This window comes from Dipodomys ordii, unplaced genomic scaffold (genome assembly GCF_000151885.1).
Source record: "Dipodomys ordii isolate 6190 unplaced genomic scaffold, Dord_2.0 Scaffold72, whole genome shotgun sequence".
Lineage (NCBI taxonomy): Eukaryota > Metazoa > Chordata > Mammalia > Rodentia > Heteromyidae > Dipodomys > Dipodomys ordii.
In genome coordinates, this window is record NW_012267288.1 from 3,371,305 (window position 1) to 3,395,370 (window position 24,066).

A 24,066-nucleotide genomic window follows, 5' to 3' on the forward strand; every position below is an offset into this window, starting at 1 on the left:
TAGATAGATAGATAGATAGATAGATAGATTGATTGATTGATTGATTGATTGATTGATAGATAATTAAGCTCATTTTTTAAATCAAGGAATCTATTTTAGTCAATATCATTTATTTAGTCAATATCATTATTATTATAGGATGGTAATAGTCTTTGTTTTTTGAAATATTAAGGCTGTATGAGAGCTAGCTTTAGAACAAATGAATTGAGAGATTCATTGATTCTCTTGTGTATATGTCAGTACAGGTGTTTGAACTCAAGGGCTTGAACTTGGGACCTTGAGTTCTCTTGCTTACCTCACTTGCTCACTGCTGATGCTCTACCACTTAAGCCTCTAGTCTGGCTTTTTGCTAGTTATTTCAGCAATGGAGGTCTCATAGACTTGAAGCACAATACTCAGATACCAGCCTCCCTCCATAGTAGCTGGGACTATGGGCATGAGCCATACAAGTATGTAATCTTAAATCCACTGGTTTGCCATATTTAAAAAAAAAGAAAGTCCTGTATAATGTATTTCTTATTTTGCTTGCTAAACAAGCATAGTACCAGCCATGATTGATCCCAAAAGCTTCCATTCATACCTGGTGACATTCCTGGGTGGTCCAGGATGTCTGAGCAGGTTTTGCTAACTCCCGGAAGTAAAGTGATCAGAGGTTCCAGCTAGTGTGGTGAAAGAAACATGAGCAGCAGGTAGCTTCTATATTAATGCTGTCTTGTGGTATAACATATTATAAAAGGTAGCTCCTATGCACACTATCACAGTTAAATAACTTGGCTATTTCATTCAAGTTGATTTTTAAAGAAATGATGATGTAAAAGGTTGGGAACATGATTCCTAAGATGGTATTTTAAATTTTACAAGCACAAAGGCTTTCATAAGGTCACAGATACCACAAGAAGCAAGTTCCGGATACTGAAAAAAAAAGATTAAAAAATAAATCAGCCCATGAGAGCCTTTAGGAGGGTTACATATAAATTCCCCCCTTCCTACTTCCAAATTATGAGTTTCCTTGAGCTCTGCAGTATTGTTCATTTGATCAGCAACAGTTTCAGAGCATGAAGCTAAAATGAGGCACAGCAGATAAACAGAAATGATTATCTAGACATATGTTGGTAGCACAGTTTCTTTGGGAAGCACTTCTTCCCCCACTTTTTTTTTTTGTTTTTATATGTGTTCCAGGGTTGACCTTCTTCTGGCCTCAGAATGATCTGGCTTATTTTCTTCTGTAGCCAGGTTCTGAAATATCAAACACAGCTGTAGGCTAAGGAAGAGATTGATCAAAAAGCCCACCCAGAGGTACCACAATAAATGGAAATGAAACGAGCATACATAGAATAAAGCAAGGTCTGTCTTTGTATCCTGACTGACACATGCCATTTGTATGGGAAGGTCAGAAACAAAATCATTGAAACAACGCAAGAAAAAAAAATGAGGAAAGGACATTCTGTAGAGCCAAATGAAGAAGTCAAGCATCATAAATTTCTCAGTGGAAGGCAAGAGACTGTAGCACTCTGCTAAAGAATGTGGTAGCGATTTTTTTTAACTTCCAAAGGGGACCATGCACCTGTTGATGCATTTTCCAGACTCTGGAATGATAACAATTTATGAGGCTATTAATACTAAGCCCAAGATTTATCAGATGTGCTGTTTGTCTTGTGGCCAATATAACCTCATAAAATTTGGGTTGCATTGGGTTAAAATGAAGCGTTCTGCCATTGGAGTTATTCAGAGCATTTAAATCGGCTAATCCTACAAGACCCGGTGCATTTCGCCTGCCTATTAGAGAGAGTCTTTGGGGATTCCTACCAGTTGCTGAGCCAGGCTGGAGGGGGTGGTCCACTGCAGGGAGAGGTAACATGGAGGCAGCAGGGGAAGACTGAGTCCTGGAGAGGAGCCGATGCTTCTCTAATCCATCCATGCCAACCACAGCCAGCTGAGCCGGGCGCCCTGAGAGCGCACGTGTGTGCGGGGCCTCCGGGAAGGGCTGCTGCCAAAGAAAAGAACACAGTAGGAAGAAACGTGAGCCCAGCATTGAGGGAGACACAGAGCGGCATGTCAACAAATTAAGTTCATCAGGTCAGTGACATAATAAACGGTGTGAAGGAAAAAAGAAGAGGGAAAAAAATAGAGAAGGGGAGAGAAAAAACAAGATCCAGTCAATAAATTCATTCAACAGATGTGTTCACACTGACAGCCAGGGCCTAGCTGCCTGGCTATGGAGGAGGTGATGCCGGATGGCTGTCAGTTTGAACTGATGGAAAGAAACAGACCTTTAACCTCTCGAGTAACATCCGCTTGCTCTTCCTACCTGGATAGAAGGGCCTGCATACAAGCCCCAAGAATGGTTGCAGAATGGTGCATAAAAACAGTTCCATTGTTTTCCAACTGCCTAAGAAGCTCACTACTGGAAATTCTATCCCAGGTTTCTATCAGGGATATTGTTAACGATTATTTCAGCATGCCTCAAAAGATTCCCAGTGAAATGGCTGTGTGTTGATACCTTTCAGGTTTTGTAGAACAGTGTGGTGCAGAGCAATGAAATTCCATGGTGTACACAGTATATGGAAATTATTGGTTGCCTTTATGGAATATTAGATTGATTTTCAAAGATTTAGCAAGATTTTATTCTTCATATCTTTCTTTTTCTCTCTCTCTCCCTTCGTTCTTTTCTTCCTTCCTTCCATCCTTCCTCCCTTCCTTCCATCCTTCTTCCCTTCCTCCCTTTCTCCTTTCCTCCTTTCCTCCTTGCCTTCCTTCTCCTTGTGCTGGTTCTGGGGCTTGAACTATCCGTGAGCCTCTTTTCACAAGGCTCTATCACTTGAGCCACAGCTCCACATCTGGCTTTTTTTTTGGTAGTTTATTGTTGATAAAAATCTCACAGACTTAACTGCTCGGGCTGCCTTTGAACTGCAATCCTCAGATCTCAGCCTCCTAAATAGCTAAGATTACAGGCTGAGCTACCAGTAACCAGAATATCGTTTATATTTTTCAAGCTGTCCAATCAAAAAACAAAAATTCAGAAACTTGTGGAAGATTTAGTTACGTCCTTTCTTCTGTCTCCAAGAGAGATAATCTCTCAAACATAGATCGGCAACTAATTAATCATTAAATTACACAGTGAATATTTCAACTCATCAACAGCAAGGAATATATAATCTTTATGCTATATTTGGTACCAGTCCTGGGGCTTCAATTCACAGCCTTGGCACTGTCCTTAAGCGTCTTTTTGCTGAAGGCTAGCACTCTACCATTTTGGCTGCAGCTCCACTTCTGGCTATTTGGTAATTTATTAGAGATTACAGAGTCTTGTGGATTTTTTGCAAGGGCTGGCTTTGAACCACAATCCTTTGATCTCTGCTTCCTGAGTAGCTAGGATTACAGGTGTGAGCCACCCACCACCTAGGATTACAGGCATGAGTTTGTAGCATTCTGCTACATTTTATATATCATTCCTAAAGAGCAGGGAAGACAGCTGAAACGTGGTACACAATATAATAATCATTGGCCATAGATAAGTAAAATAATGCTCCAAGATTAATGAAGGTTTTAAAATCCAAGTTTATTTTCTGTGATATAAAAAAATTCCATGTTATTGCTTTGATCCACCTGGACAGAATTCACACACTTTTAGCACTGCATACACATCTCACCTCTCTTTAGCAAGGTTTCCTTTAATCAACCAATTAGGAGAGCTGTCTCCTTAATACCACAGAAGTCATTATAAAACATGCTTTCCCTGGATTTCCAGAACAAGACCTGACAGATCCTAACTGTATAAAGTTAATGCATAAACTCACTAATCTACAAGCAAACACTGTACTCCATACATAGTATGTAGTTTTATGCAATCATGTCTTTCTCTGAAAATTATATGAACTATCGCTACATATAAATACATGAGCTACAATACAAATCCATCAAATACAAAAGCTAAATATTTGGCTATAACCCTTTAAATATCTATGCAATATAGTCAGGGATTTCCTAATTCAGAAGACATTAAAAACCACTTAAAATAAACCAAGTACCAATGGCTCATACCTGTAATCCTGTTTACTCAGGAGGCTGAGATCTGAGGATTGGGATTTGAAGCCAGTCTGGGGAGGGAAATCTGTGAGACTCTTATCTCTAATTAAGCATCAAAAAGTCAGAAGTGGAGCGGTGGTTCTTGTGGTAGAGCAAAGTAGCTTCAAGCCTCAAGACTAGCATACATAAACACACACACATATACACAGAGAAACTAAAAACAAGTTATAATTCATATATGTATTGTCATTTAGTCCTGTAGAATATTCAAATCATTATTTATTTGGAAGGTATTTTGTCATATACTCAGGTTTGGGGCATTTGTTCTGATGAATGGGATGGCTTAGCTGGCAATATCATTGTAGTTATGATACATTTAACACCATTACAAGAACTGCTCTTATATTCTTGGGTGCCTTCATGTTTAACGTCCTGAGAGAATAACAATATGGTTAACACAATCCCAACTATCTTGGAGTTTATAAGTGTAGAAATAAAAATGCATAATTATGTCAGGAAAAGGAACATTTTCTGCATATGATATAAAGCGGATAGATAAATGTTTATTAGGATGTTTGTATTATCCATCTCAGTCTCCTTTCAGTAATATATTTAGTTGCCATATAAATGAATGAATTGATCACTGTCCATCTGAACCAGCCAGTCCCAAAGAATTTTTTTCCTAAAGCCTGCTATAAGCCAAAGGTTGACACCAAAATCTAAGAAAGTCCAAGTTTGAAGAATCTTCTCAGCAGTCATTTAAGTTCTACTGTATCAGAGGACAACTTACATTTACAGCCATTATCTTTATGATTTTTCCTAGATTCAAAATACTTAATATTGCCAGGTGCCGGTGGCTCATGCTTATAATCCTAGCTACTCAAGAAGCTGGGATCTGAGGATTGCAATTTGAAGCCTGTCCAGGCAGATAAGTCCTAATAAGACTTATATCTCCAATTAACTACTCAAAAACCAGAAGTGGCACGCTAGCCCAAAGTGGTAGAGTGCTAGCCTTGAGCAAAGGAGCTCTGAAACAGTGCCCAGGCCCTGTGTTCAAGAAAAAAAAAAAAAACCCTTAACATTGTACATAAAGTCCCAAAGCTAATTCGGGTGTTCTCAAGTCATTGGCAATATTACCTCTCTGGCTCTCGTTATTTCTTTCTCAAAAAAATATAATAAATTATATTTTATATCTACATTGGATTCATTATTGTATATTCATTATCATTATTGTATTTTATTTCTTTGCTTTTCTTTACTTGTTCCAAGACCTGGACTTGTGGTCACTTTCTCACTTGCTAGCACTCTACCAACCAAGTCACACATCCAACCCTATATTTTATTTCTTTTTTCTAAGAAATTAAATTTCAAAATGTTTGGTGGCCCCTTAAAGTATTTGGGCATTGTGTTTGTTACATCTTCTTGCTATCTTGATGTTCATCATTCATGCTTCTACCAGCCCACCTTCCTACGCTTCTTGATAAATGCTTGCAAAGCTGCCCATTTATCACTGATACACACCTGCCACAATCAGCTCTAAATTTTAAAGCATTTTTTGAGTACCACATTAAGTGACATTTCTGTATGTATCACATTCCTATCATACTTTGGTTTTCCTTCTCATTTTTTCCTACCACAGGCTATCATACTTTCAAATTATTGCAAGCAGTCACTATTTCTGGAGTTTATATTCATCTAGTACTTTGATCACTGCAATTCCTTGTTCTTATCATCTTGTGAAGCAGTAAATACAATTTATAAGAGTCATTGAATTATAATATATGGATTATTATATAGGAAAATATCAAGGTACTTTGAAGCATATAAAGCATATAAAGTTGATGAAGAAGGTCTAGGGAACTTTTATCTGGAAAAGTAATATTCAATTTGAAATGTGAAGAATAAATTGCAATTAACCAGGTAAAGAAGAGAGCAAGTCCTAGATATGTGTGTATAGATGTGTGTATGTGCATATAATGTGAATGCATATGAAATGTGTGTGAAGGTGTCAGTCTTTTGAAGTAAGACTGTAAATCATCTGTTAACATATATTCTGCTATATTTTATATATTTTCTTATGTTTTCTAGAAGATAAATAAGAATTTGTGCTTGAAGTATATGAAATATAAATTATAAAATGGCTTGTAAAATGGAGTAATACTTTGTAACTCACAAACATGCTAAAAATTTTGTACCTTAATACAAAAATTTCCTAACCTAGCAAACACATACTACTAACCCAATATTGCACTTAGAAGTATAGCAATGTATATAAGAGACAAATAACTATTTGCTTGACAGTACCTATTTATGAATTGCACATAAGTTTTATCTGATATCTGTTTCAAGTGGAAGACAAAAGACTATGTGTTGGGTTTAATTATGTCTCCTGATCTTTTTGATTCACACGCTAAATGTAAGTACATTCTCTCTCATAAATAGGTTTCATGAAGCTATGAACTTTGTCTATTACATATTCTCATTCATGTTTTTATACGTAAGTAGCATTAATATATGTTCAATCAATCAACAAATAGGAATATACAACCAAACAAGAAAATATATTATAAGCAATCATAAAATTAAATAGTCAAGGGAGAGAGAATAAAGTGCAATCTATAATTACAACTACCAAAAGACAATACCCTGAAATTAATTAGTGTTTGAGCCAAGAAAGCCTGAAGGAAAATGGTTTGAGGACTATTTGTTTTTTGTACTTTTATGTGGTTTCCAAGATTTCTGCCTATCATATCTGTTAAACTTTTAATTGAAAAAATAGTAAAGTTTATTTAAACTACATAGTCAAATCTCTCAAATGCTTAATTAAGATAGTTTCATAATCACAAAACTTACAAGCAGATAGACATTAAATATGTCCAAAAACAGGACTATAACAGGAAGAAAAAATTGTTCAGTATCAAAAATGGTTTTCTAGAACTATGCATTTTTACAAATAGAGTATGATTTCTAATATAGAGGGAAAGTTATAAATATCCAAGAAGCCACAAATTATGATAGTGTATATGAGTTACTATAAATCAGAAAATGATGACCCAGTGAGTGATATTTCTGATGGATATCCTTCTGTAGGAATAAAAGTCATATCATCATTCTCGGAGCTGACAACTGAGATTATGTTTCTTTCTGTTGTAATTGAGATCAGTTGAAGTGTTTCCTTCATGTCTTTTTCCTATTAGAGACTCCCTTACTATGCTCTACAAGAAACGTACTCATTATCTTACTTACTCATGTAACTGTAACCCCTCTGTACAACATCTTTACAATAAAATAAAATTAAAAAAAAGAAATTCCTTTACTAAAAAGAATTTCAGCCATCGTTATTCCTTGTCATTTTAAGTCTGAAAATAGTTTTCTTTTTTGCCTTGTTACAAAATTAAGTGTCAAATAGGTTAAAAGCTGTTATTGAAAGAAAAACTCAAATTAATATTTTGTTGATTGAGGGACATTAAATGCATGTCCCTTGAGTAAATAGTAAACATACTATCCTAAATCACTTTGATTAAAATATTTTAAGCATAATATAGTAAGTCTATTTCTTTTCTTTTTAAATACTTTTTTATTGTAAAAATAGTGTACAGAGGGATTACAGTTACATGAGTAAGGTAATTAGTGTGTGTGTGTGTATATATATATATATATATATATATATGTATATGTATATATATAGTTTTGTTTTGTTTGCCGTGGGGCTTGAACTCTGGGCTTGGGTGCTGCCCTTGCACTCTTCAGCTCAAGGAAAGCACTCTACCACTTGAGCCACCGTGCCACTTCCTAATTTCTAGTGGTTGATTGGAGATAAGAGTCTCACAAACTTTCCTGCCTGGGCTGGCTTTGAATTGTGATTCTCAGATCTCAGCCTCCTGAGTAGCTAGGATTACAGGCATGAGCCACCAGTGCCAGGCTAATGAGTACATTTTCTAAGGAGCATTGTTACCTCCCCCTTTGGTATTTCTTGTCTATACATTAGTCCTTATTTGAAGACTTTATTTTAATTGGAGCATTGATGTGGTTTGGTTAGTTTGAATTCAGGAAAACATTCCTGTTTTACTGAGATATTTAGGATAAATTTTCCTTATTTAAGCCTTTATCACACTGTGCCTGAACACTATCCATACCTCTTCACTGACAAAAGCTGTCAACTTACTTTCACAGAGAGTAAGTTGCACCTATTTTGTGAAATACTCTATGTTGCTTAGTGATTTTTGCTTCTACCTTTCTCCATTGTGGAGTAAAAATGGTTACTAAAATCTCTGTATAACAAGCATAATGTTCTGGTTTAAGGTGAAATATTTATCTGGAGGTAGCTTTCTAATGATGACAATGAGTAATACACATGTGAGGTAGGAAAAATTTTAGGGTTCTATTTTTTGTGTGATTTTTTGCTTGTCTCTGTTTTCCTTTGCTTTCCTATTGCTATTGCCCAGAAACCTATTTTATGGCTTCTGGATTTTCACTTTGTTCTGAATGACTGTGTTATTTCCAGACATGTGGGTGGTTACTCATTGGCTATCATCAATATCATAATACAACTTTAGCAGGCATTGATAATAAAATCAAGTTTAGATTTGAGGTAATCACAATTATTTGAACACATTTTCATAGAAAATAAGACTTAAACATGAAAAAGAAGAAGCTTATGGAAGAAATAAAAAAACATAAGGAATAAAAAGCACAATGCCTTCATTTAAAATCGTATTTCTAAACCATTTTTCTATTATATCTTTGGTGTTGAGTAAATGCAATTTTCTTATTGGCTCACAGTGCTTTGAATTTTAGAAATATTGTCTTTACAAAAAAGTAGAAGTATAAATATCTCTAGAGAATTACATGAAATGCCAGGGGCATTTACATATTTACAATCTTTGCTGACAGTCATACTGTAGAAATCTGGGTTAATTTTAGACTTTGTGAAGTTAAATATGCATGTTAATAATTTAAGGGTAGCTATTAAATAAATAGAAATAATATGCATAAATCTAAAGTAAACAGAAAAATATTTTTAAAGAAGTAAAACCAACAATCTAAAATTAAGTGGAGAAAAAAATGAAGCACTGAATAGACTGAATATAAACCACAAAGTAAGATGTTGGAAACAAAATCTTTGTACATCAGTTGATATGAAAGTATTCAATTTACCAGCTCAGTGATGAATGCAGCCAAACTACTTGGCAGACCAATGTTGAAATTGAAAGATCTATGAAGAAATACAAAATAAATACTAAAATAACAAAAGAATCAAAATCCTTGTGCAGACCATAACACAAAATAGACTTTAAGTGAAAAGTATCAGGTACAGAAGAAGAGTATAATATAATAAAAATATTCAATCAACAAAAGCATTCTTCTAAACTTGTGGCTGCCTGATAACATGAACACAAAATTTTAAAGGTAAATTGGCAGGGCTACTGGGAAAAGCTGGAAAATCCACAACATAGGGAGTTTTTCTTAAAACAAATTTTTGGAAAACTATTGAAGTTGGAGAAGACTTAAATAAAACAGTTCACTTGATTGAAGATGTACTGAATTTTCAACCAATAGACATTCTTGCAAGGACAACTCACATGAGTAATTACAAAATTGACCACTACAATAAGCAAGTGCCAACCAAGTAGAGAATTAACATCGATAATGGATTATTACTCACCCTTACAAAGGAAGGAAATTCTGACACAGGCTACAACATGGAAAGCATTATGCTAATTGAAACAAACCTCACACAAAAGTCAAATTCCTCATGATTCCACTTATGAGAAGCAATTCAAATAGCCAGTTTCATACAGAAAATAGAATAGTGGATACTAAGGGCTGAGGGAGGGAGGTTTAACGTGGAAAGCTTAAAAAAAAAGTTCTATAGATAAATAGTGGGGCTGGACACAAAATAATATGAAGATACTTATTATCACTGAAAGTTGCTGAAAGGTGATCAGGGTAATAAAATTCATTTTTTAACATTTTGTTTAACAACACAAAATACTGAGTAATAGTATATAAACTACAAAAAAAAGTGATGACGGAAAAAAAAACTACAGAGTCTGAACAAATTATTGTCAGAAAATGGCATCGCAAGAAAAGAGCCACAAGCTTAATGATGAATCAAACTGGATGCTGGTTGTATACACCTAGAATCCTAGCTAGTCAGGAGTCTGAACACAAAAACAAAAACAAAAAACAGAAGATTGAGGTCCAATGCCAAACAGGCAGAAAAGTCTGAGAGGCTCGATCTCCAAAATAACCAACAGAAAGCCAGGCTGGAGTGTGAGTGGAGTGAATGAGCCTAGAAAGCACAGGGCCCACGCCAAGTTCAAACCCCAGCACTAGCAGAAAATTCAGAATCAAAACTATGATTTGATTTCATTGAGTGAATATCCATAATGGAATTAGCCAATTATCTGTACATGGGCATATAGGATATTATTTTTCAATTTTGCGACTCTAACTAATAGAGATACTATACATAATTCTGTTTTTGTGTATACATGCTGATACCAGGGTGTGAAATCAGGGCCTTGGGCTTTCCTTCAGCTCTCTTGCTCATGACTGGTGCTCTACTACTTGAGCTATGCTTCCAGGCTAAGGTGCTATGATACATCTATAAGAAAAAATAAGGATGAAAATAATTATATATTAAAATATGAATATAGCTATAATCTTAGGATATGTGTGATCATCCTAAATCCTATGGAGATTAATAAGACATCATGTTATGCTTCAAAGGATACCTTCAAGTAAAGTGAAAAGATAACTTGACAAGTCAGAGAAAATATTTCAAGATCCTTCCTGGAAAAAATTTTGTATCTAGAATCTAGAGAGAATCCTTACAACTAACTCACCAAGCCATCATAAAAAGGCAGCCTGACTTTAAAAATGGGTCAATGTCTGAGTAGACACTTCTTTACAAAATATAAAGCAAGTGAGAGATGTTCAACATCAAAATCAAAACCACGGTGAAATCCAACATCACATGAACTAGAATGGCTTAACAACAAGGGAGCAGCAAGTGCTGAGGGACTTGCAAAAATATAGGAACTTCCACACATTTTGGTAAGATTGTAAAGCAGTGCAGTCACTTTGAAAAATAATTTACACTCTACAGAAAGTTAAACATAGAGCTACCATACATACACATCCATTTTAAATGTTTACTTCTGTATGACTTGTACATAAATGTTCATAGCAGTGCTTTTAATGACAGACAAATAGAAACTACCCCAAAGCCCATCAGTTGAATACGTAAATAAAACACAGCTCTATAATGGAAGGTTTTCCAACCTTGTAAAGGAATAAGGCACTGATTCATGGTGGACATGTACTGTGGATGAACTTTGAAAATATGTCTTTGCGAGAAGTCAGTGACAAGAAATTATAAATTATACAAATAGAGTTATACAAAATGCTTTCAGAGTAGTCAGATTTAAGGGTGCAAAAAGTAGACAAGTGGTGGTTTGAGGCTATGGGGGCATAGGAAATGACTAATCACATGTACTTGTTGTGGTAAAAGTGTTCTACACTGACCCGGATAGGTGGTTTCTGTTAAATATACTAGCTGGTTGAATTGTGTCAGCTGCATGGTGTGAATTATAGGTGAACAAAACAGTAAAAAATGACACTTGTTCCATCACAACACCCCAACTTCCTATCCCATTAACTCAAAGTGAACTTTCATTCTAAGTGTTTAATTTTTATCTCACATTTACTGACATCTGGTTGTGTGAGATTTTGTAATATATAATACATTAGTAATATATCATGTACTACAATGATACATTTAATAAACATGAATGATTATATTTGTTTATGCAGCTATGTAATTATATAATCATCAACTAATTAGATACATGCAGATAGATCTAAACATGTTAAAATATTTTTGCTTGCAACAAAAGAATAGTAGACCAGCATGCATGACATGCAAGATGAAATGCGCTTCTTTTATTTTATTTTATTTATTTAAGTAATGGGGCTTGAACTCTGGGCCTGGATGTTATCCCTCAGCTCATCAGCTCAAGGTGAGCACTCTACAACTGGAGCCACATCGCCACTTCCACTTGGTTTGTTGGAGATAAGTCTCACAGAGTTTCCTGCCCAGACTGGCTTTGAACCGCATTCCTCAGATATCAGCCTACTGAGTAGCTAGGATTACAGGTGTGAGCCACTGATGTCCGGTGAAATGCTTGTTTGGTATGAAATAAAAATTCAGAAGGATGCACTGTGCTTTTCTCCATCATTTTACCAATACAGAAGGATTCTTATCTTTCCTCCCTCCCAAGAGCAAGGGCAACATTCTGAATTCTCCTGTACAGTATGGTGCACTGCACAGGAGAGGTTGGACTAACAGGTTTGTGCTCCTTACTTCCTGCCAGCCTTCCTTTCAGTGTCAAGAAGTTGTCCTTTTGTATCAGACAGAAGTCAAACCCAAGGCAGCTGCAATATTCTATCCCCTTTCCATGGCCACTTCCAGAAAGGATAAGCTCCTTCCTTCTCCTCAGGTTCTTAATCCAGACACGAGTTTTTGTTTAGCAAATTTTTCATGCCAGGAAAGAGAATGCACACACACACACACACACACACACTCACGCATGCACACATGCACACATGCATGCTCAGACACACATAGTAGAGGTAATTTTTTGCATATCAGATATTACCAACATATTAAACTCATGAGGAGTTCAAAAACAGTGATATGACTCAGAAGGCAGGACTGAGGGTAATAGAGCACTACAAAGCTCTCAGCATGCCCATTGCTAACAGAACCAGAGGAGCTGCGATTAGTTAATGAGCATGTGCAGTAGGATTAACATTAACATCCTGTTAATGTATGGATTCTGGATTGAGGCCTAGGGATTGTTGGGTTCAACATTGCAATTGGCCTATCATGGAGCTGATTTTTTTCACAACATCATTCCTCAATTGGGTATAATGCTGGAAGATGTCACTTTGTATATCCAGAGTTTATAAAGCTTCCAGTAGACTTGCAAACCAGATAGAAGGATTCCCTGAGAAAATAGTAATTTGGTTACACTATGCTTTTGTATCTGTGCAAGAATGATTGCTTTAGAAAACTGCATCATCCAAGCACTTTGGAGTGCACTTGAAAAATCATCCCTTTACACCAGTGGAAACTTTATCCCATTACACAAAAGAAACCACACTCAAATTTTGAAATTAAATAAGGGACTAGCCCACAATGAGTAATTTCTTTCACAATAGAAAAGATTTTTTTAAGTTATATTTTTGTTCCTTCAATTGCCTTTCAGCTGCTCCATTTTTACAATCGCCTGTAGAAGCAATGTTCAAGAAAGCAGATTGAAATTATTTTAATTATGTGACAGCCCAGAGGAAGATGGAATTGTACAATGGCCTGGACTAGCATCTTCTGTCTGGTCAGTAGCCAAAAGACAGAACAGGATGAACAATGAAGCTCTGGTCTAGAAATAATAGCCTGAAGATAAAGAGGGGAAAGAAGTTTCGTTTGACTATGATGAATCTCTTGAGTATTTCCTTTATTCCTCCCCTTTGATAATTAGAGTCCAGATATAAAATAAATCATAATGAGAGAGATGACAAGCAATATAAATCATTGCTATTTAAGACACATGAACTGAACATATTTATAATGAATAAATGTTCTCAGTCTAGGATCTGTGGAAATGTTCTAAAAGACACAAAACTCCAGAAATTGTATGCAAAATTGTATGAGAATGTGCATTTGTGAATATTTTCAGAAGATAGTCCAGAAGTTTTATAAAGGGGATAATTAATTTTAAAGACAATATCATAAGAAGAGCTAGAAGTAGAAGCTTATTATTTACAAATTCTAGGTTTGTCTCTCAGTGGGTCATCCTGAGTCTTTTCAAATATGTGGGTTCAGACATAAGAGAAGCTGGGTCATGGAAAAGCAATCAGAACTCCTTCCAAATCAGGAATTCATCTTTATGTCCTTTCAGCCTGAGAAAGCATTTCACTAAACCTGCTATAAACACCTACCACCTTCTAAATGATCAAACATGTGAATCCCCAAATTGTGTGATCTTATTACTAGTTTACCCTGTTTGCCTTAACATGTGTGCATCCAAAAGAAAGTTTACCATGTTTCTTGTCACAGAACTAGAAGCCAGTTGTGTATAGCATCTTGCCGAAATGGAAAAGAAAGAGAATATGTTTTGACATTTTGGCATTTGACCACATATATACATCCTCTTTTTCATTTGTAAAACACACAAGGTTTTGAGAAACCACATGGCTCCACAGATAGCATGTAAAAATACCTTAATAAGCAAGTGTCACTATAGTTTGCAGTCAAAATTGCTTATTTCTTCTAGAGTAAGATATTTTTCAACAATAATTCTAAGGGACTTTTGCTAAGACAAATGTAATCTAATAGCTCTCAAAATACTTGGTTTGCTTTAATGACATAAAAACCTTTTTTAAACACTTCCTCAAATGTACAAGTGGAGCATTTGTAAAAAAGAACAATTCTACAATTCTACACATACAAATAAGAACGAGCAACTGATGAGGTGTGGTCTAGAAAGGGGTGGTCCTGTTCTAATTGAAGCCCAGTTAAGGAGAGCTTTGTTTGAGGCAGGGATAGTTGTGACAATTAAGGATGAGGAGGACTGAAGTTGGAAAAGGAAAGAGAAATCATTCACAATTTCACCCAAGTGAAGGCAGAGTAAGTGACACAGCACAAGGGCAGGCAGGGATGTTGGGAATTGTTGCTGGCTGAAGGTGAGGCTGGGGAAGCAGATAGAAGGAGACCATGCACAATTTGTTTTCTGAATCCTAAGAACATTGGAAAGTCAAAAACAGTTTCAGCTTCCAGGAATTAGGCCTGGACACTGCTTAGTGAATAGAGGCAGAAGAATAGATTTATAATTAAAATAAATATACTAGCAGAATAACAGTCCACATTTTAGGTAGACCAACCAATTTAACCTTTATGTGTCTTCTTTTTAATTTTTTTTTGGGTCCGGTCATGGGGCCTGAACTCTGGGCCTGGGCACTGTCCCTCAGCTCTTCAGCTCAAGGCTAGCGTTCTACCACCTGAGCCACAGCGCCACTTCCGGCTTTTTTCTTTTTGCTTATGTGGTGCTGAGGAATCGAACCCAGGGCCTCATGCATGCAAGGCAAGCGCTCTACCAATGAGCCACCTTTCCAGCCCCTTTAATATTTTTTTTATTGTAAAGATACTATACAGAGGGGTTATAGTTACATGAGTAAGGTGATGAGAATATTTCCTATCGAGCATTTTATGTGTCTTCTTAAATTATTAACAAGAATATGACTTCAGAAAATAAGGAAAATCTTCCTTGGTTATGTTCTAGTTCTACCATTTTACTAATGTGTAAATTAGGGAGTATACTGAAACACTCAGAGACTCTCCATAAAATAAAGTAAGTATGAGTATCAAACAGATCTTTTTCTTTAAGGATACCTGGAAAAGGTGTTTACCTAATTACCATTGTTCTTTAAACTTGAGTAATAGTATATATTTCTCCATGAAGTATAATAATTTAGTCACTAATGACATATCACTATCAGTGATTTATTTAAGCTCAGATGGCTTTTTTACTATTGGTCTAATCTACCTCCACTCTGGTCTTCATGACTTAAGATGTCTCCTTTTTAGACTGTCTGTAGTCAAGACTGTCACACCTATTCAGCTTCTTATCTAAAATTATACATTATATATCTCTGTTACATTTCATCAAAGTTTTTGTACATGTGCAAACTTAAGTTTCAGGCCTTGGGCCCTGGCTCAGATCTGGTGCTCTACTACTTGAACCATGTTCCCAGCCTTGCTTTTTGGGCTGGTCAGCTAGAGATAGTCTCTCAAACTTTGATGCCTTGGCAGACTTTGAACCACATTTCTCAGATTTCAGATTCCAGAGTAGGAAGAATTGCAAGTATGTGCCACCAGTGCCTGGCTTTTGGTTTTCATCTTGAATTATAAAGGGATCTTGATTAGTCTCTTACCTTCTATGACTTTTAAAGGTCATATAAATTGTCTGAGCCATAGCACTTGGCTTGCTTTACCCAATTTTTACATTAATAAAACTTCTTTAATTGGTATCCTCATTGTTATCAGGATAACCTAGTAAGGAGCCTAACTCTGATGATCTAATTATGATGTCTCTATCCTTTTTTAAATGTTTTAATTGACAAGAGTTGTATATATTTATGGTTTCAATATGGTGTTTTGATAAATGTATACATTGTGGAGTGGCTCAAGCAAGCTAATTTACATATATGTCCTCACATACCTCTTCGTTTATTGCTTTTTTTATACCCCTTTTTAATGCTATTTTGGTATGACATTTAGAGTACAGCACTTTTCCTTTGGCAAAATGTAACAGCGTTTGAAGGAAGGCATTCATCTCATTTCTGGGAGAAAATATTAATGGAGGTTTGTGGGAAGGAAGGTCATTTGCCACCAAGGATAATAAAGTTCTGAGATCTTAGGGGCAATAACCCAAGTGTGGGCAGTAGTGGTGGTCATGACAGATTGGCAAGCAATAATAATAGCTCTTCACTGAGTACAGACTTATTCCTGAACACATATGGGATACTCTTAAAAAATACCCAAAAGGCCAGGAGCTGGTGGTTCACACCTGTTATCCTAGGTACACAAGAGGGTAAGATTTGAGAATCTGGATTCAAAGTCAGCCTGGGCAAGAAAGTCTGTGAGACTCTTATTTCCAATTACCCACCAGAAAATCTGAAGTGAAGCTGTGGCTCAAAATGGTAGAGCACTAGCCTTGAATAAAAAGAACTCAGGGACAGTTTCTAGGGCCTGAGTTCAAGCCCTAAGACCGACCAAAAAAAAAAGAATACCCAAAGGTACCTGAGAAACTGTGAATCAGCCTTGTGCTCCAGAATCAGCATGACCTGGTGAATTGGGAAGGGGCTCTCTCTATTTGAGGACAATGAGGAACACCGATAATGAAAGGCAGCATATTCAATCTCTGAAAATTTCAATTGTCCCATTAGTATGAAATTTTTCATTAAAAATGAGATGTCCCCTTAAATACTAAGCAATGTGTGAGGCATTTTCTAGGTACTCAGACATACAATTACTATTACCAAGAATATTCAAGTTTTTTAAAACATCTAAAGCATTTTAGGGTTTTATTTGTTCTGAATAAAAACTTGGACTATATTATAAAATTGGAGATTGTTAGTTTATTATTTATTTATATGAGTAAGTATACACAGAGATGTAGGATTAGCTAATATTTATCTTTGTATGGTAAAGCAATAAAACATACTGCACTAGCTTTTTCTCTTGTCTAAGTGTTCTTTATTAAATAAACTTAAATTATTTCCTTCTTAAGTGCCTCACTCATAAAATATTACTTTGCTTAGCATTTCAATGAGCATCTGATATACTTTCAAATGAGAAATATGAGTGTCAGCCATCTGTTAGATAAACAGATTTATTAACACACACTACCCCCAATATGCTAAGTGTTGATTAGCTAATATTCTAAGTATTCAGTATCCTTTGGACTTTCATTTTACAAGATCTTGTTCTTATCAGAGTACATACACAAGTGTATGCCTACATATATATCTGGGTATATATTTTCAAGTATGATATAAGCTTAATATAAAAGTCATTCTGAAGTGAAATTATAAATTTGCATTTAAAATTTTGGATAAGTGAACAGAAAAATAGCAAAAACTGAGCAGGGCATAAGTGGCTTACACCCCAGGAGGTTGAGATATGAGGACTGTGGTTTGACCAGGTAGAGAAGTACATGTGACTTCTATCTCCAGTTAACCATACAAAAGCCAGAATTGGAGCTGTGGCAGAGTGGCAGAGTGTTAGCTTTGAGCAAAACTGCTCAGGGACTGAGCCCAGGTCCTGAGTTCAAGCTCCAGTAGCCCCCGTATACTTTATCTCTCTCTCTCTCTCTCTCTCCCTCTCTCTCTCTCTCTCTCACACACACACACACACACACACACACACACACACACAAACCAGATGATATAATAGTAACCAGTCCTTCTTCCCTAACATTCTTTTGTCTGGTTATACTCTGAGAGAACTTGGGCCTAGGTCTTGTTATAGGGTGAGGAATGGAATCACAGGGCAAGAAAGGCACCCAATAATCTCTAAAAATAATTCCTTAAAAGGTCAGATAAGTTGATGTTAGGAAAATGAACCCTAAGATATGTATTTAAATTTTTTTTCTTTCATGCAATTGTTTCTAAAACATTTATAAGATTATTTCTTTGTTACTTTGTATGTCCCTCCCCCACAGTATAACCCCTGCTTTCACTGTATTTGATGTCGGTATAATTTCTGGAGGGGAAGGGGAAAAACAAGTCCTTTAAATAAGGATACAGGTGGACCCGTTGCAACAATGAGAAGTACAAGTCGTTATGTCAAAAACGAACTTTACAACTTTGGTGAGTGGGGGGGAGGATTAGGTGGGGGGGCAGGAGGAGGCTGGGAAGGAATGGGAAGGGGAAACAAAGGAGGAGGCTACAATGCTTGATAAGAAATGTACTCATTATCTTGCCCATGTAATTGTAAACCCTCTGTACAGTATTTTCACAATAAAAAATAAATAAAAATTAAAAAAATTCCTTAATCTTCTCCATTGTACTGTAAACCTGTGTGTCACAGTTTTTTTCCATAAACCTCTACTCACTAACAGATACAAACATACTGAATTGCTCCACCAATATTTGTTGAATAAGGAAATTAAAATGTAATACTGGAGCTCTCATAAAATCTAAGTTATGTTCTTGAGTTTTAATCTTGGTCATAAAATTACTTGTCAAACAGATACATTAAACAAATTTTACCAATTAGAAAATTTACTTCCAAATGTGGAAGTTAAGAAATAGTTTAAGTTATAGAAGGTAAAAAAGTTTAAGATATGTGAATTTCTGTAAAGAGCAATTATGCATCTGGAATTGAAACAAGACCCAGTGTACCTTTTACTGCTTGAGAGTCTGTTTTAACATTCATGCTATTTTCTGAATAATATATCCAACTATAAGATGTAATCTCTTTATCTCCTTGAGGGACTGGTCCCAGAACCTCCCTTAGATATCAAAATCCGAGGATGCTCCATTCCCTTTGTGTTTTTGTTTATGAGAATTTCTTATGTACCACATAATGCAAAAGATGTGTTTTCACTATCTAGCAGCCACACTAATGTGGAGAGTCCATGGTGGCACCAGCTTCCCTGTACCTCTGATCTCATGTTGGTACTCCCTTGTCTTTAGAATCTTACCTTCCAGTACCCATTCACAGCCTTAACCTGCCAGCCCTAAAATTCTCTCACTCCCTGTCTCCTGTTGCTTGTAGACCTCATAGGACTTCCATTCCTACCAAACTTCAGGCTTTATTTCTGTCCCTTCCCAACATATACTCATTGTTTCTCTTACTTCAGGTATAGAAATACCTTTAAGGATTTTGTGCAGGAGTCTCTATAATCTTTCTCACTACGTATGCAAATTATGCATAATCGGCCTCACTATATTCTTTGTCTATTTTTTTTATTGTGAAAATACCGGACAGAGGGATTACAATTACATGAGCAAGGTAACGAGTACATTTCTTATCAAACATTGTTGCCTCCTCCTTTGTTTCCCCTTCCCATCCATTCCCATCTTCCCCTCCCCAAAGTTGTAAAGTTCGTTTTTCGACCTAATGACTTGTACATCTCAATGTTGAAATGGTTTTTGTCTATTTTTAAGCTAATGTTTTAGTGTGGTGCTATAACAACACAAATAGGTGACCTTCATTAAAAATTAAAATGATCCTTCAAGGCATTTGGACAATGGTTGTGTCCTAAATCCCCTACCTCCCTCTTTCTCCTTAGCAGTCTTTCCAAATCCCTATCATTCTCTGTAAACCCTTGACCCCACTCAGCAAATGACCTCACCTTTTACATCACAAAGGAAATGAGGGCCAAGAGACAGTAACTCCCTCAACTTCCTGCCGCCTGCCTCCTCTACACTCTTATCAGCACCCACATTCATCCTCACCTCTTTCCCTCATTTTTCAGTTGCAGCAATGTCTCTCCTCTTGCCAAAGTTAATCCCACCACCTGTGATCTGGATCCCATCCCTCCTGTTCCCCAAGGGAGGTGCTCCATCAATCACCCATGCTCCTGTATCCTCAACCTCTTGTAGTATGCTGATTCTCTCCCCTCAACATACAAAAATGTTCTCATCTATTCCAAGGCAAACACCACACACACACACACACACACACACACACACACACACACACACACACACACACACACACACACACACACCTTCTCCCTCCCTGTACTCCTTTCAAGTTACTGCCAAAACTTTCTCTGTTCTTTCTCAGCCAAGCCTGCTCTAAAAAAATTTTTTTCTTGTGACTTAAAAAAAAAAGTAATATATGCTCATTTTTGGACATCTGGAGATTGATTTTCAAAGAAGAAAAGGGTCATTGCTCAAATATCCACTAGATCATGAATGACAACTGTTAATATTTAATATTTGGATTTGTTTTTTGAATTTACCTTATCTCCACCTATCAAACTGTTGAATAATATTTAAATTTATAAAAGGTCAGAGGGAGCTGGATAAAATATGTAATAGAGGGGTGAATGAGTCAGAATGCATTATATACATGTGTGGGAATATCTTTTGTATAATTAATATGTCAATAAAAATATTGGTTATCATACCCTAAGCTTTTTCCCAAATTGTGACCATTTTTTCACAGCTGAAGATTTCTCTCACAAATATATCTCTTACAGGTTGTATATGATCTTATATTTGTAACAATGTAATTACTGTAGGTTATTGGACTGTCTGTTAACTTATTTTTTTTCTGCTAGTTCTGTAGCTTGAACTCAGGGCCTGGGCAATGTCCCTGAGCTTTTGTACTCAAAGCTAGCATTCTACCATTTGAGCCACAGCTCCATTTCCAAATTTTTCATGTTTTATTGGGGATAAGAGTCTCATAGACTTTCCTGCGCAGGCTGGCTTTGAGCCTTTATCCTCAGATCCCAGCCTCCTGAGTAGCTAGGATTACTGGTGTAAGCCACCAGCATCAGGTTAATTTTTCTCTTCTAAAAACCATAAAAAGACTTGTGTAGACAAACCTATTATCTTCTCTCCCCTACTCGCTTCTCTGGATAGGATAATCCATCCATCACTTCTAAAACTTCAGTTACTGGAGATTTTGCTCATGAACATTTTTGAGGACCTCATTTCCTTATGTTACATTTCTTTTCTGTGTTCATCTGCTCTGAGGTATCTGACATGGTTAGTGACATTCCCTTTGAAACCCTCTTCTTTGGCCTTCTGTGCCATTTCCCTGCTTTCTATCCTTCAGGTCCTCCATCTCTACTTCTCTGATGGCTTTTCTTTCTGGACTTCTCTTACATATTTGTCTTCCTTGAAGCTCCACTCCAGCTCTGTTTTTTTTCTCCTTTCCCAATATATCTTTTATTAATAAGTTTTTTATTGTGAAAATACGGTATAGAGGGGTTACAATTACATGAGCAAGGTAATGAGTACATTTCTTATCAAGCATTGTTGCCTCCTCCCTTTGTTTCCCCTTACCATCCCTGCCCTCCCATCTCCTCCCTCCAAAGTCATAAAGTTCATTTTTCGACATTATGTCTTGTACATCTCATTGTTGCAAATTACACCAACATCAAATACAGTGAAAACAGGGTTTATACCGTGGGGGAGGGACATACAAAGCAACAAAGAAATCATCTTATAAATATGTTAGAAACAATAGCAAGAAAGAGCCCAGTGCGGGTGGCTTATGCCTGTAATCCTAGCTACTCAGGAGGCTGAGATCTGAGGATCTTGGTTCAAATCATCCCTGGCAAGAAAGTCCATGAGACTCTTATCTCCAATAAACCATTCAGAAAACAGGAAGTGAAGCTGTGACTCAAGTTGTAGAGCTCTAGCCTTGAGCTGAAGAGCTGAGGGACAGTGCCCAGGCCCAGAGTTCAAGCCCCACGACTGACCAAAAAAAAAGAAAAAAAATTAGCAAGTAAGTAAAACCATTTGAGTCCTTATCTTGGGGTTCATTTCATCTAACATCAACTTATCTGACCATTTCTGCTTGTCTCAGACATATGCTAGTTATTGCAAATAAGGGAAACCATGAAACCTATGTTTCTTTGGGCCTGGCTTACTTCACTTAATATAATTTCTTCCAAGTCTTTCTATTTCCTAACAAATGGAGCAATGTCATTTTTTCTGATGGAGGCACAGAATTCCATTGTGTATATATACCACATTTTCTTGATCCATTCATCTACTGAGGGGCATCTGGGTTGGTTCCATATCTTAGCTATGGTAAATAATGCTGCAATAAACATAGTTATGCTGGTAGCTTTAGTATGGTCTTGCTTGTGATCATGTGGGTAAATGCCCAAAAGTGGGATTGCTGGGTCATAGGGGAGCTCTATGTGGAGTCTTTTGTGGAACCTTCATACTACTTTCCAAAGTGGTTGAGCAAGTTTACACTCCCACCAACAATGTAGTAGGGTTCCCTTCTGTCCATATCCCCTCCAGCATCTGTTGTTATAGAGTTCTTGATTCTAGCCATTCTAACTGGGGTGAGGTGGTATCACAGGCAGAAATTTTCTTCATAAAGACCAAGAAACACAACAAATCAAAGACAGGTTGGACAAATGGGATTGCATGAAATTGCAGAGCTTCTGCATGCAAAGGACATAGCTAGCAAGATCAATAGAAAGCCCATAGACGGGGAGAAGATCTTCACTAGCCATACAATGGACAAGAGTCTCATACATAAAATATACCTGGAACTCAAAAAATTAAACCCCCCAACAACAAATCCTCAAAGAAACAACTACCCAATAAATAAACAGGCTAAAGACTTACAGAGAAATTCTCTGAAGAGGAAAGAAGGATGGCCAATAGACACATGAAGAAATGCTCAACCCCCCAACCAAAAAAAAAAAGCAAATCAAAACAACATTGAGATACCACCTCACCCCAGGTTTCAGTTTTATTTCCACACTTTTCCACTGTGGATAACTAATGCCTCATTGTTTACTTAAATACTGCTGAGAGCCAAGCTGAATACCTAGCCTGTAGTTGCTCTCCTTGGGAGCTCTCTCTGCTTCTCACTCATGCGTTCTTAATTATTGTCCCTTTGGTAAGACATCATGGCAACCTATATGTAGTCTGCCATGGCAGGTATGAATTTCCATTAAACTGTCTGCTGACTTGCTTCTCATTTTCCAGGTTTCTCTACCTTAGCCATTTGAACACTCTAGGTTAAGTCACTATTTGCTGTTGGACTCTGTCTTCTGTCTTGTAGAGTGTCTGGTAGCATCCCTCATTGCTACCCACTAGATGCCAGTAGTTGCCCATATCAATTGTAATAATCAAAGAAATCTCTGAAAATGTCTCCTAGGAACCAAGTTTATACAGAGTGAAAACTACTATGTTAGACCATGACTTTTGCAAGGTAAGACCTAAGTATTCATCATTTTTCTCTCACACAGCAGCTAATCTAGTATCTTGCATAGAAATAATGTCAAATAAAGAAATGAGGCAAAATACAAAGAAAACCTGGGAAAAATGAAAATAAAATTAATTAGAATAGGTTATTTTTTAGAAAAGATTTCAATTTTTATTTATTGTCAACTATTAAGCAAATACCATATTACTCTTAAGTATTATTGTTCCAGGGTGATATTAAATCAGAAAAATCCTTAACCTCGGGGAGCTTCTATTTTGCTGGAAAGAAGTAAATCAGACATACAATTAGAATATACACAGTAATAATAAGTGAAAATACTCCTGCTGCTCAAGGTGAGAAAATCTAACAAAAAGAAATAGAGAAAGAATGAAAACTGAGAGCAAGAGGAATAGGCTCCTTTACAGGCATTTGGGAAATATTGGGAAAAGGTTTCAAAATGGTGTCTTTGAAGGACACAAGCCTTACCAGAAATCAATGAGATTGTTCCTTTCAAGTATAGAATTAATGTAGTTGCAGAGTAAACATTTGTGCTT

At 36.4% G+C, this 24,066-nt stretch overlaps 1 protein-coding gene across 1 annotated transcript in view; it reads right to left on the reverse strand.

Annotated features, from left to right (window-relative positions):
- The window catches only part of Hdac9 (histone deacetylase 9), a 679,511-nt gene that overhangs the window by 240,345 nt on the left and 415,100 nt on the right, over positions 1-24,066 (reverse strand). The window contains exon 13 of the mRNA XM_013024045.1: positions 1,807-1,987. Coding sequence (XP_012879499.1) covers positions 1,807-1,987 — 181 coding nt within the window. The remainder of the gene's footprint in view (positions 1-1,806; positions 1,988-24,066) is intronic.